This window comes from Sinocyclocheilus rhinocerous, unplaced genomic scaffold, assembly GCF_001515625.1.
Source record: "Sinocyclocheilus rhinocerous isolate Xijiao unplaced genomic scaffold, SAMN03320098_v1.1 scaffold945, whole genome shotgun sequence".
Taxonomy (NCBI): Eukaryota; Metazoa; Chordata; class Actinopteri; order Cypriniformes; family Cyprinidae; genus Sinocyclocheilus; species Sinocyclocheilus rhinocerous.
In genome coordinates this window covers 1255853-1270127 of record NW_015629570.1, presented here as the reverse complement: position 1 = coordinate 1270127, position 14275 = coordinate 1255853, and the positions used below count along the sequence as shown (strand labels likewise).

General features: G+C 37.8%; 1 protein-coding gene across 1 annotated transcript in view; it reads left to right on the top strand.

The window, feature by feature from the left end:
• The window catches only part of LOC107739335 (cyclin-T2-like), a 12985-nt gene extending 3500 nt beyond the window's left edge, over positions 1-9485 (top strand). Inside the window, exons 4-9 of the mRNA XM_016551433.1 lie at positions 5155-5215; positions 5301-5363; positions 5875-5920; positions 7892-8055; positions 8361-8431; positions 8551-9485. Coding sequence (XP_016406919.1) covers positions 5155-5215; positions 5301-5363; positions 5875-5920; positions 7892-8055; positions 8361-8431; positions 8551-9471 — 1326 coding nt within the window. The 3' untranslated portion in view covers positions 9472-9485. The remainder of the gene's footprint in view (positions 1-5154; positions 5216-5300; positions 5364-5874; positions 5921-7891; positions 8056-8360; positions 8432-8550) is intronic.
• Positions 9486-14275: the final 4790 nt, after the last annotated feature.

Below are 14275 nucleotides of genomic sequence, written 5' to 3'. Positions count from 1 at the left end.
TTATTCCAGAGTTTGGGAGCTAAATATGAAAAGGATCTGCCGCCCGCAGTTGATTTTGATATTCTAGGTATTATCAAATGGCCAGAGTTTTGAGAGTGCAGCGGATGTGGAGGACTATAATGTGATAAGATCTCACTCAAATACTGAAGCGCTAAATCAATTAGCAAGATTTTAAAATCTATACGATGTTTAATAGGGAGCCTGTGCAGTGTGGTCATACTTCCTGGTTCTAGTAAGAACTCTAGCTGCTGCATTTTGGACCAGCTGGAGTTTGTTTATTAAGTGTGCAGAATAACCACCCAATAAAGTATTACAATAATCTAACCTTGCGGTCATGAATGCATGAATTAACCTTTCTGCATTTGCCATTGAGAGCTTAGTGTTTATATTGCTGAAATAGAGTTGATTGTATAACGATTAAAAAAACAACAACCTTTTAACTAGTTTACTTCGGCTAACTTACAAGTTGATGTTATCACCGTTATGTTGGCAATCACAAGAAAAGGCTCCATCTGGAATGTATTGCAGATGACGTGATCCAGACCACAAACTAGAAAACAAAAAGTACTTGAAAGTACTGTTTGGGTAACTTAACTCAATAAAATGTGTACCTAATGCAGCACAAGTTGCTTTGGATTAAAGCATCTGGCAAATGCATGAATGTAAATATAATGTAAAATCAAATGTATTTTGGGTTACCTAATTTCAATAAAATTGACAGCTTGGCCATATGATGATTCTGCCCCTCATAGATCAGCATCTGTGTTTTTGCTTGGAGAAATCTCCTGTAACGGACAGAGTCACAACAGCCTGTTAGTGTTATTACACTTTATGGTCAGAACGTTGGCAATCACAAGAAAAGGCTCCATCTGGAATGTATTGCAGATGACGTGATCCAGACCACAAACTAGAAAACAAAAAGTACTTGAAAGTACTGTTTGGGTAACTTAACTCAATAAAATGTGTACCTAATGCATTATGCATATTTGGCGTGCTGTCTGGGGAGAGGGGTCCGAGCTCGGCTTTTAGCCCGGAACCAGAGCGCTCCCCCTGAAATGCTGAAAGACTAGAGATAATGAAGGTAAGACTGCTTTGATTATTTATAGGGGTTCTCTCTTGTGCTGGTTGGATAGATGATGTAATTACTGATGATGGATTGGCCGTGTTAATTATCTGTGCATGCTCCTCCCGAAATTTGTTAATAAAACATCACGTAGTTGATGGATATAGTAGTTGATGTTGTTACCACCTCTACGATGCAATCACAAGAAAAGACTCCAATACACCTCCGTTGCTGATGACATGACCAATAGACCACAACCTGAAAATAAAATACAAAAGATGTACATAACAGCGGCGTTTCTTAACTCATTTTTCTTTACTATTTTCACGGTAGCTCGCTGTTATGTAACGTATGTCTGACATAACCTGCGATAAAAAAGCAGATTAGAATTATTATGCTTCCCTGATTAATTCCCTGATTGATTCGGATAACTGTATAATTTAACTTACCAGCTGATGACGTCACGATGGCTCCAAGATACACCCCCGATGTTGCAGACGATTAGATCCACAAACCTGAACATTAAAAAACCGAAGAACCATAAAGAATAACAAAAACCAAAAACAGTGCAGCTCTTCTTGATTAGCCAAAATTCTCTTGATCTCTGAAGAGTGCCCGCCGTTGCCTCAACAGATGCACAAATAACTTTTGCACCATATTTCACACAGATATGTGCTGCAAAAGGGAGCGTGCGCGAAACTTGTCATTTGCAAGCGAAAAACAGGTTTGAGACTCGTAGCAGCAAATTCACGCCGTTGTCGTTATGTACTTGTGTTTGTGCTAGAAAAAGCATCCCAAAAAATATATATGTAAGAAAACATTCTACAAGTGTGCAAATCTCATTGCAAGAATTCACATACTGATTTGCTGATGTACAAAATTCGTCCGTGACTTCACATTTTTGATGCAGGTGTGTGAATGTGTTTTGCACCATATACTGCAGCAAGATAATAAAAACATGTGAGCATACGAGTTTCTTGATTTGTGATTCGTAGAATAGGATTTGTGCACCTGCAATGAAGGATTCGAGAAGGTGTTACTGTTGTGTTTGTGGGAGAGAAAAAAAATCTAGAAGTTTGCAACTTCTGTCTGTGACTTCAAATTTACTGATACACATGTGTGGCTATTCTCTACAACTTCAAAATCCCGTGTCACAGACGCTCAGTTGTTTCGCACCAAAACTATCTTCATACTTATTGGGTAATGTAATTTCTCTCTGCTTTATTCGTTGCCATGGCGAGTCATTTTTGCTAGATGCTTTGACAGTTGTGGCAATCAGTCAGATAACTCCAAAGGGAGATATTACTTTTTAAATAAATCCCTTTTCAGGAACTACAACGAACGGCTCGTTTGGACTACAGCGTTGTTTTCCGGGTTTTGTGATGTCACAAAGCGGCTCATTAGAATATCATTAAAATAAATCCGCCTACGGAAATTCGAATGGTTGGGGGGTGGGGAGGGGCGAGGTCGTGGTTAGAACGCTTTGTTGAGTGCATCAGACACGACGACGAAGAAGTGCTGCTGCAGCATCAAGTTTTCGCCATGTCGAAGAAACGCTGTTTTTGTCACCCCTGTGCCTTTTGAATTTCCTTGCAGCAGATGTTTTCTACTAGGCTTGCTGCGATAGTCGGTGTTGACGGTGTTAAGCCGCAACACCGGTTACATCCCTTGCTCACCGTGGCACTGCCCCCCACTGTCGTTTTAATTTTTTATTGTAATAAAAATAATTTGGTTCAGTTAGAGAACAGACAATACCATTATAAACTGAACACGGCTGCTCGATGCAGAGTGCCGAACGACAGTCGCATCACAGATCATCAGCAGGAGTCAGATTTCATTTGTCACATGAGGAGAGTGAGTCGAGTTGACCGACAAGAGTGAGGTGAGACAGACGAGACGATGGCGGAAGATTTACACTGAACAAAATTATAAACGCAACACTTTTGTTTTTGCCCCTATTTTTCATGAGCTCAACTCCAAGATCTAAGACTTTCTATGTACACAAAAGGCCTATTTCTCTCAAATATTGTTCACAAATCTGTCGAAATCTGTGTTAGTGAGCACTTATTTGTTATTTTATATTAGGCCTATAGCATGGTGTATTTTTATTCATTTTGTTAATGAAAGTTCTATGTTTAATTGAGTTCTATTTTTAAGTGAGTTCGGTGAATTGATGCCGAATTGACGCTAATTCGAAAGTGAAAGTAAAATGCGCATGGGCATTTAAGCTATTTAAAAGCAAAGGAAAAGAGGGAAAACTCCAACGAACCCCACCCCTCGGTGATACCGTTATTGCCGTTGTTGTCACGTGACGATTAACCGGTGGGAAAATTTCCTTACCGTCACAACCCTGAGCCGTTTGTGCCAGACTGGGGAGAAAGGTATTGTAATAATGTAAATTATGTGAAAAATAATGCGTTTTTTGAGCCACCAAGCATGAGAGCATGTTCTAGTACACCCCCAAAATAAAATCAAGACTTTGTAAAAGAGCATAATAGGACCCCTTTAAAAATACAAAGCTAAAATAATACCCACAAAAAACAAAACAATTGTAATTAAAAAATGGTTGTATTTATTAATAATTTTATTATATTGACGGTTTATGAAAATATTTTTTACTCTTTCTGAAGAGTCATGCACAATGAGGTTAGTAGAATGTATAATGAAAGTAAATGGGGCTCTTTGAATTTGCTTTAAAAAAAAAAAAAGACTTAAAACAATAAAGGTTTCTCTTTATTGAAACCTCAAGGTTTCAAGAGATAGTTCACCCAAAATTCTGTCATTAATTACTCACCCCTTATTGTCGTTTCAAACTCGTAAGACCTTTGTTGATCTTCGGAACACAAATCAAGATATTTTTGATGAAATCTGAGAGCGTTCTGACTAGGGGTGGGAATCTTTAGGTACTTCACGATCCGATTCTGGGAGTCACGATCCGATTCCAAAACGATTCTTAATCTACATTTTTTTTCCTAATTAATTCTTCTGCTGTGCAAATACATGTTTACAATTTTATATTTTAACCAAAATTGCAATTTCTATGCTTTTTGTTTATAGTTGGAATCTCTGTAAGTGAGCACTGCCATCTTAAAAATAGCTAGGGGTGTGAATCTTCACTGGTTTCACGATTCAATTACGATTATCATTATCAACTCAATATCACGATGCGTCACATTCTCAGTTCTCAATATTTCTGCACATGGCTACATTTTCATATAAATTTTATATCAAATTTAATTTGTTCCAAATGTAAATTTTTTTTTATTATATAAACAGACTACTTTTTAAAACAATTACTTGTTTAAAATAAGTGTTCTTTAAGTATCCGAAAGTTTACAGACAATAGGCTAGTTATGGGGTTTTCTTTTTTCCTCAGCATTATTGCGATTTTCTGTATTTTCGATAAATCAGATGTTCTGTCCTGTTCTGAAAACACAACTGACTGTATTTACATCAATTTCATATAAAAGTATTTATGCATTTAACCGCAGCCGCAAGCTTCAGGACATCAAACACAAAGCGCACGTGAAAAAACCAAGCTCAGAATCGATTCTGAATATTGAAGAGAGAATCGCGATTTTTTTTCTCCCACCCCTATTTCTGACCCTGCATAGACAGCAACACAACTACCATGTTCAAGGCCCAGAAAGGCAGTAAGGAGGACATCATTAAAATAGTCCATGTGACATCAGTGGTTCAACCGTAATTTTATGAAGCTACAAGAATACTTTTTGTGTACAAAGAAAGCAAAAATAATGACTTTATTCAGTAATCTCTGCTCATCGGTGTCAGTCTTCGACACACATTACCGACAGAGCCACGATGCATGCGTGTGCATTCCTTTGCTTTCTTTGAGCACAAAAAGTGTTCTCGTAGCTTCATTAATTTGTGTTCTGAAGATAAACAAAGGTCTTACGGGTTTGGAACGACATGAAGGTGAGTAATTAATGATAGAATTTTCTTTTTTGGGTGAACTATCTCTGTAATATATTATACATTATAAATAAGAAAAAGTCAATTGATGGGCTATCGTCAGAAGCATTGGGACCAGACCCCTCTAATGAGCAGGTGTGATTTGTGTTGATCCACAGGCGTACCTCCAGCAGGCTCAAGAGCTGGTGCTGCTGGAGGCTATAGTGCTGCAGACACTCGGTAAGTTACAGGATCTGCTAATAAATCTGTGCTTTATGAAAGCAGTGAACACATGAGTCCTGTCTAACCGGTGATTTTGTTTCAGGGTTTGAGATAACAATAGATCATCCACACACAGATGTGGTGAGATGTTCCCAGCTAGTGCGAGGTAGATGCTTCCAACTTTTGCTCTTAGTCTTTCTTCATCTCTTTCACTCTCTTTACTTTTTTTCTTTTTCCTGGCTCACAACTCTATTCAACATTGATCGGAAATGTTTCTTGAGCAGCAAATCAGCATATTAGAATGATTTCTGAAGGATCACGTGACACTGAAGACTGATGCTGAAAATTCAGCTTTGGACAATTACATTTTAAAATATTAAAGTAGGAATGTTATTTAAATTTGTAATAATATTTCACAATATTCCTGTTTTTACTGTATTTTATTAAAAATAATTGCAGCCTTGGTGAGTATAAGAGACTTCTTTCAGAAACGTTAAAAATCGTACTGACCTCAAACTTTAAATGGTAATGTATAATATACATGTTTATTTATTATAATATAGCACTTCTGTTTTTTTGGTGGGTAATCTGATACATTTTTAATGGAAAAAAAAAGTCAAAATGAATTTTAATCCAACATTGTCTCTCTCTCTCTCTTTCTCTATTTCTCCCCTCAGCGAGCAAGGACTTGGCCCAGACCTCCTATTTCATGGCTACCAACAGGTTGTTACCCTGACCCCTATTTGTTGCACTGCCATGGCACCCTATGACTTCCTATTAGGCAGGGTTCTCCTTCCTGTGTCCAACCCCCTCACGCGCCTGGGCGGGGTGTTTTGCTGTCCTGCCCGGCGCAGTGCGGTGTAATGTACGGAGGGCTTGCTGTTGGCGCAGAAGGTTGAATACACAGCCTGGAGTGTAGCGGTGCTAATAGAGATATCTTGATTGAGAGTGCATAGGTCAATAACTCAATTGGTAGCCTGAATATCAGCTCAGAGTTCAAAGGTGTAAACTTAGAGATTGTCACGGTAAGTACCAGAGAGTGCTTTCTTTTTCATGTTTCTTTTTGGTCTAAATTTGATTTTTATATTTATTTTTCAATTATTACTGTTACTGTTATTTACAGTAAAAAATCATAAAAAATAAAGAAAAAAGTATTTTATTTTTATTTAGGATACTTCACTTTTTTTGCTGTCATACCCTTGACATTAAATAAAAATATTAGTATTTCTGCTTAAAATTGCAGTTGGTCTAGAAAATACATTTTTATCTACTTTATTTTTTTTAATGATGCATTATTGATATTTTATTTTGTGGCTTGACAACTACTTTGTTTTGTTGGTTTTAAAGGAATAGCTCATCAAAAATGAACATTTTCTGAAAATGTTCTCAGCCTCAGGTCATCCAAGATGTAGATGGGTTTGTTTCTTCATTGGAACAGATTTGTAGAAATATATCATTACATCACTGGCTCACTAATGGATCCTCTGCAGTGAATGGGTGCCGTCAGAATGAGAGTCCATATAGCTGATAAAAACATCAATCCACAAGTAATCTACACAAATCCAGTGAAAGCTGTTGAAAGTGAAAAGCTGTGTTTAAAAGAAACAAATCTATCATTAAGGTGTTTTAACCTTAAACTGATGCTTCCGACTGTAAAATGAGTCCATAATGCTTTCTTCAGTGAAAAAGTCATTTCGTCTGAATCAGGAGAGAAATATGCGCAGATCAAGCACAGTTTACAAGTGAAAACAGTCCTATTTGCTTCACAAAATGTCAATTAAACGACTGGAGTTGTGTGGATTACTGTGATGTTTTTATCAGCAGTTTGGACTCTCATTCTGACGGCACCCATTCACTGCAGAGGATGCATTGGTGAGCAAGTGATGTAATTCTAAATTTCTCCTAATCTGTTGAAGAAACAAACATCCACATCTTGGATGGCCTGAGAGGGGGTACATTTTCAGGAAATGTAAATTTCTGGATGAGCTATTCCTTTAAGCGCCATGAATATTTACTTAATTTTAAAACTATTTTCTCCAGTGTTCTAATTACTTCCTATGCTTACTTCCTCCGGCACACTATTATTACTTGAGCTCCCTTTTTGAAATCCAAACTGCCACCTTTGTGTTAGCAACCTGAATCTTTAACCAATCAGGTGGCGTTTCATTAGCCAACCTAAAACAACTCCATTCTGATTGATTACATTGAAGTCTCATCTTCTGTTGTCACCGATTTAGTGAATAAAAGTTAATTTTTAAGCCAGTAAGATGATTTTGAGCCGGTATGGTCATTAACGCAGCAGGAAGTTGAGTTGCTGTTAATGCCCACTTGCTGAGAGAGAGCAATTTCGATTTGAGAAATGGATCATCGGGATTCAGAAACGCGGCATTGGTGTTGCTTACACTGATGCCACACTTTAAATGTTAATTGAGTTGATTTGTATTTTACTGATTGAATCTGTTTCATAAATTGCATACAACTTTGTTTTACAGCTGACCAGACAAAGAACGTTCTTGCAAACACACACCTGACTGGATGATCAGCTTTGACATAATCATGATAATTCTGATGAACTAAGAAGAATGGAAATGAATTTAAGATTATGAAGTTAGGATCTTAGGAAAGCGTTTCTCATGTCTTCTGTTTTGTAATGGAGTGTTTTCTGTGTTTTCTGTGTTATTGTCTCTCTTGCAGTCTGCACCTGACTACCTTCTGCCTGCAGCACAAACCCACAGTGGTGGCATGTGTCTGTATTCACCTGGCCTGCAAGTGGTCCAATTGGGAGATTCCAGTCTCTTCGAATGGGAAACATTGGTGGGAATATGTAGACCGAGCTGTGACTCTGCAGCTGCTTGATGGTCAGTCAAACACAACTTAACCTTTATACATTTTTTATTATATTATGGTTACCTAAAAACTGAAAAATCACTTTGATTAGAATCAATTAAAAATCTATTTAATTAACATTATTTATAATTAAAGGGAAAATACTTTTGATTTTAATTTATTTTGTAATTACTCATTTTGTTTTAATAATTTGCTAGACAAATTTATCTTTCTCGAAGGGTTGCATTTCAAATTTACATTTTTGTCCAGTAATTGCTGCACCTTGATTTTTATGTATTAATATTCTGTATATTTTGTATGTCCTCTGTTTCTGTAGACCTGACTCACGAGTTTCTCCAGATCTTGGAAAAAACACCAAGCAGATTAAAAAGAATCAGAAACTGGCGGGTATGTATAAATACTTTTGTTTGTATGGAAAAAATTGATTTTTGTGATAAACATTTTAATAGCAAGCAGTCAAGTAATGGACCAATTTTAAAGTTTATTTATTTTTGTTCTCATTTTAGGCCAATCAAGCTGCCAAGAAACCAAAACTCGACAACCAATCTTTAGACGGTTCCTTCCAGACAACTCTGAGCCAGGACAGTTCATTGATGGGGAGCATGTGTGACATCACAGGAGGCATGTATTCTGAACCATCCACCTGTTTCCCATTGGATGGGGCATCGATGTCACTCAACGGCCTGTCGGACCTGCAGAGTTCTGCTTTCAGCTTTCCTGCACCAATTTCCCAGAGCGCAGACGCATTTCTCTCGCTCCAGGGGGCGCAGGCGAGCAAAAACGGACACGCCTCAGCAACTCTCGCCTCTCAGAAACTCACTCTAGAGAAATACCGTGAAAAACACGCGGCCGAATTAGAGCAAAGACACAGACACGAAGAGGAGGAAAGCGACCAGCATCGAAAACACGGACATTTATCGTCCGAACCGTCTTCGTCAATCAGGGTAAAGTATTCCCAACAGCAGGTACCGGAACGATCGTTAAAGAGCGGGTCACTAAAACGGCGTCACCCTTCCTCATTGGAAAACGGTTCTGCTAGTCAAGAAGAGCTGAAAATGAAGATCAAGGTTTTGTCTGAAAGTAGCAGCAGCGGTAAGAGCCGTCATAGTCCTCGCTCGAGCCGTGAGAAACATCGCGAACATTCATCGCACAAAATGGCGAGACACGACTCGTCACACTCGCACGGTAGCCACCACCATCACCACCATTCATCCAAATCTCACCGATCTTCCAAGAGCCACTCCTCCTCTGCCTCCGTATCTATCAATCAACCTATAGGCCACGCCCAGGTGGCAAAGATTGACAGGAGGCTGGGGGAGGGGCAGAGTTCTGAGCCCAGTGCTGCTTTAATAAATAACGGTCCACACATGGATTATGAAGACACTTTTAATATCCTTGATTCCCTATTAAATGCACACAACTTCTAAACTAGCGGAAAAACAGACGTTTTTACGTAAAACCTAAAAAAAAACGTACGATTTTCGTTCTTGAGCTAATTTTATGCAAGAATCACTCATCCGTTACATGTCATAGTCTCTCTTTGATTTAATCATGTTTTATCACTGAATTTAAAGAAAAAAACTACAAAGTGAAGGTTGTAACAGTGTTTTAGTGTAAACGTGTAAACAACATTTGCAAATTTACGATTTTACAACCTCGTAGAGTCGTACTGCTTGCTAAAGAGATTGCGAAATGCTTCTGGCAATTTTAACCAGTTTTAGTTGGAAAAACGCAATGTGATAAAAAGTGAATATTTGTATGTTCTTCATGCTTGATTCACTGTTTTTTTGTTTTTCGTTTATCAAAGGGATGAAAATAGAAACGTGTGACTGTTTACAAAATGAAGGTGCAGATATCTGTTCACTCTTATTTGTATCGATATATCTGTCTAATTATATTTCACGAATGCTCAGGTTTGGAGTTTCCTAAAGTCGAAAAATGTCAGCCGAAACGTAACTTCGCAAAATTCTAGCTGACATTTCGCAAAAATGCCTGTACACAGATTCCATTATATCGCTTTCCATATATTGTAAATTTTAATGTACTGTAAAGTTATCTTTTATGTTGTTACCCTCTTTTAGAAAACTGAACCGATGACGACATCATGCCCAGGGTCCTTTGCGTAGTAACTGTTGTTTTACGATTTTGAAGACCATATGCTTGTAAATTTTTTTTTTTTTTTTTTTTTTTCACTCTTTACAGTAGTTGTTTCGTGTGCCATGTTTGAATGGTCAAGATCGCATCCCAGAATTCTCAGCTGATCTGTTCTGTTCATCGTGGTGTACGTTGAGCCTTAAAACTGTACGATAGAGATTTCAGCAGGTTGTGTCTAACTGTCCCATTTCCTATGATCTCAGTATTTAAGATTCGATTTCTGTTCCTGTCTTCTCCCCGCACTGGCTGCTGATTCTGATTGGTTAATAAGTGGGCTGCCATTCAAACGAACCAGCAGTCAACCTGTTCTCTGTTCGGTGCTCTTAAAACCGCTTTAAGAGCGTTTTGAAGGGGTTTGGATGTGGATAACAAGGAGAAACTCACTGTAGATGTGGCGTAGACTCCTGTTGTGCTGTTGTAACCTCCTTTCACCAGATACCAAAGGTTTGTGCCTCAGTGTTTGCCCACCGTTGGAACTGTACGAAACTTTTAGGTTTCTGTCTTTTTTTTTTTTTTTTGGAATGCCACAGTTCTTTATTATAGAATTAGATCTGAGTCTGTATGGATGATGTTTTGGATTGTCTAATAAACATCCAAGAAAATTGGTTATCAAAATGTGTTGTCTTAATTTTTCAAAATATATTAATAGTTATAAAGTTAAATACGCATTCTTAATGTCAATTAGTAATAATCTGATTAGGCCAATATTCTAGGCTAATATTACATCTTATTTTAAGTGTAGTAATTCAAACTAAATTGAAAGTAAACCTGGTTTCAAAACTACTGAAGGTTATAAATGTTTTGCTGTCTGATTTTCTTGAGAAAAAACTAGTTGAGTAAAAGAAAATATCACCTTGCTCGCTCAAAAAGCAGGTTTTGTTCCTCTACGCAAGCCATATGCTTACACAGCTCCACATGAACAACGTTTTGAAGATCAGCATATCTGCTGGAAGATTGCAGTCCCAGTAAAACAGCAGGTTAAATCATGATGTCATATCCTGCCGGCTTTCCTCGTCCCAAACCACAGACGGGGCTCAAAACTGACATGTTTAAACTGCATTATAAGCATACAAGCTTTTGCTGAGGGAAGCGATCAGTAGGCAACTTCAATTGCTTTTTTTGCGTACTGCACATTTTGGCAACTGCATAGGGTCGTTTTTTTTATACATAGAGAGTACACGCATACTACATGAATAATAGTATGGTAGTTTTCCATTGTGAAAAATCCATTGTGTTAAATTCAGCAGCAGCCCTCAGTAGAATAAGTGCATTTCCTCTCCTGACCACCAGATGGTGCTCTTGAGTTATGTGTATCTAGCATCCAGCAGTTCAGATATATTATATGTGGTCTGATCAAACCAACACAGACATCAAAAAACCTTGTTCCCCGTGAGAGCCCGATCTGGTTTATGAAGAATGTCAGTGTTTTTTACGTAGTCGTTTGGTAATAAACCAGGTGTTTTGAGACACTATCTTCTGTTAGCATCTGCTTCTAACCTCAAAATGTAATTTTCCTCATCTTACACACTTATAAATCACTCCTCCTGTAGGGCAAGTGCTGCCTGTCTGCTTATTAGCTAACCTGAGAAAAGTTTTGCACATTTGGGGATTTAAAGAGGTCAGTAGTACTTGGAGAATGATGTTGGCCACTAGGATTTGATTGGATTGTGAAAAGTAGCTAACAAATCTTCCTCACCAACACAGCCTTGATTATATTTGAATCAAAGAAAGTTGGTTTATTTAGTTACGAAAAACATTCAGACTCTTTTGTTTTCATACCATTGGTGAATTGCGCACAGTAAAACTAGTGAAGTTTATTATAAAAACTACTATTTTGAATGAAATTTTTGTGCATTTTAAATTAGCAGGATAATTGTTTCATAGGTAGTCAAAGTTTGTATATTTTGTTATGAAAACATTCAGACTTTTTCGTTTTCTTTACAATAACATTCACTGATCAGTTGCACACAATAAGACTAGGAACATTTATTACTTAAAACGATTATTATTAAATCAAGGGCTTGTGGCCTTTAAAGGACGTTCTTTCCAAACCATAACTATAACAATAGCTATATCAGCATCCACACCAATGAACGATAATGCCCTGTTTTTAATGCTGCAGCTTTATTGTCTGCTTTCGGTGCCCAAAATTGTTAAAGTCGGTGGATTCCACTTGTTTTTATCGTTTATTAGCTGGGAAAAGTCGTTCTAACACATGCTGACACAACACCTAATGTTGACAGAGGAACGAACTTATACCGATATACACCGAATTTTTCTTTTCCCATGAAAACAAACGAAAAGATCAACGAATCGCTTTGCGCTTAAACATTTGACCAATCAAATTCTCTCTTGAAAGAGAAACGTCCCTCCCACTGATACCACCTGCTACCGATTAACAAGTAGTTTAGTTGTTTCTCACACAAAGTGTATGGTTGTTCTGTAAAAAGTGTTTTAAGATTATCTTTCCAACTTCCTGTTTGTAATCATCTCAAATGTCCAAAAAAGTAAACTGCACTGCAAGTCATGGGCTCTTTAAGAAAGTAAGAAATGCTCATTCGAATTTCATGTCATGTCAGTTTTAGCTTCTCCTGGCTTTCATTTCCATGCTTCCCTTCCTTTTCCTTTTCTCATTTCCTTTCTACCTTCATTGTGGATGAATGGAGATGGGGACATTTCATTCAGTAGCCTACAATATTGAGCTGTCAAGGTGCCTTGAATGAAACGGGAATGATGTGTTTATATTTCTGTAAAGTCAGTGTGTGTGTGTGTGGTAACTTAAGGACTACTTACTCGGCTCTGATTATGTTCATAATAACCTCAGATAGATTTTGACTGACAGCTCAATTGAAAACGGTTTCTTATGTTCTTCCTAATGAAAGGCAGAGTGGAAATGTTAACGTCTTTCCCTTCTTCTGTCAGACCGAGACCGTGTTTTCGCGGTTCCTGACCTTATAAGTACTCTTAAATTGCGTTACACGGCAATTTAAAACCATTTATGTCAATTCTGAAGTCTAAAAACTAGTTTTGATATGTAACAAGACAGTTTAGTGACGGTACGGCGGGACTGCAGATTGTAAAAAGAAAAAAAAATATTACTCCGTCTTCGGAAATAAAACGTAAATAGGTCACGTTCCGCTCCGCCGGAGAATTATGATAAATTCGGTACGTTGCGTCACGTGACAGAACGGCGTGTCGAGGAACGCGTTGTTCATCATTTTAGCAGTTTCTCTAAAATAAGAGTCTATATTGAGTTTAGATGGAGTTGGATCCACGGCCGTCATTTTTCTCATATACATGTCTTGGACGGCTTCGCGCGGCTCTCCTCTTGAGATTTGAACTTTTCAAGCGGAGTTTTGTTTAGGAATGAGGTTTGAGATAATCTTCTCACAATCTTGGTGGTTTTCTTGCCCCGGCGATGCGGAAAAAGACGAGTTGGAGGGAGGAAATCAGATTTGTGTGAAAACGCAGCCTCTCCGTGGACGCTGATTTAATCAAAGCTTTGCTCTGGGACCTGCTGAGCTCATATTTAACCAGTATATTAGAGCCAATATGCTGATCCGAGCTCAGTTTTCGCTGTTTGTCCCTGCTGAATCAACAATCGGAGACGGGTTGAAAACTATTCCGGATCTGCAGTCCCACTCAATAATTTTTTGTCGGTACTCTGATAGGAATTACCATGGTATCAATAGTTTCTGCCAAAATATCACAATTAGCTACTGACACTGTTGCCTCACCCACAATTCCCATTACTGCAATGCAATATAAGACAAAAGTTCAACAAATACAATAATCAATTATATATAAAAAATGATGATGCTTTAAAATGCTATAGTATTTAAAGGGGTCATATGATGTTGCTAAAACATTAAAACCCATTATTTCTTGGATCCAGTGGGGACATAATTACGGATTATAATTACTTATACTGTCTTTTTACGCGCTGCGTTGCATCGCGCCGTGTAAACATAAAACCATGTCTGCATTTGTGATCGGATAAATGACAAGCAAGCGCTACTCTACACTGCTCAAAACTCGCGTTTGAATCATCAGTGGCAAATTCTTTAAATATGAAAA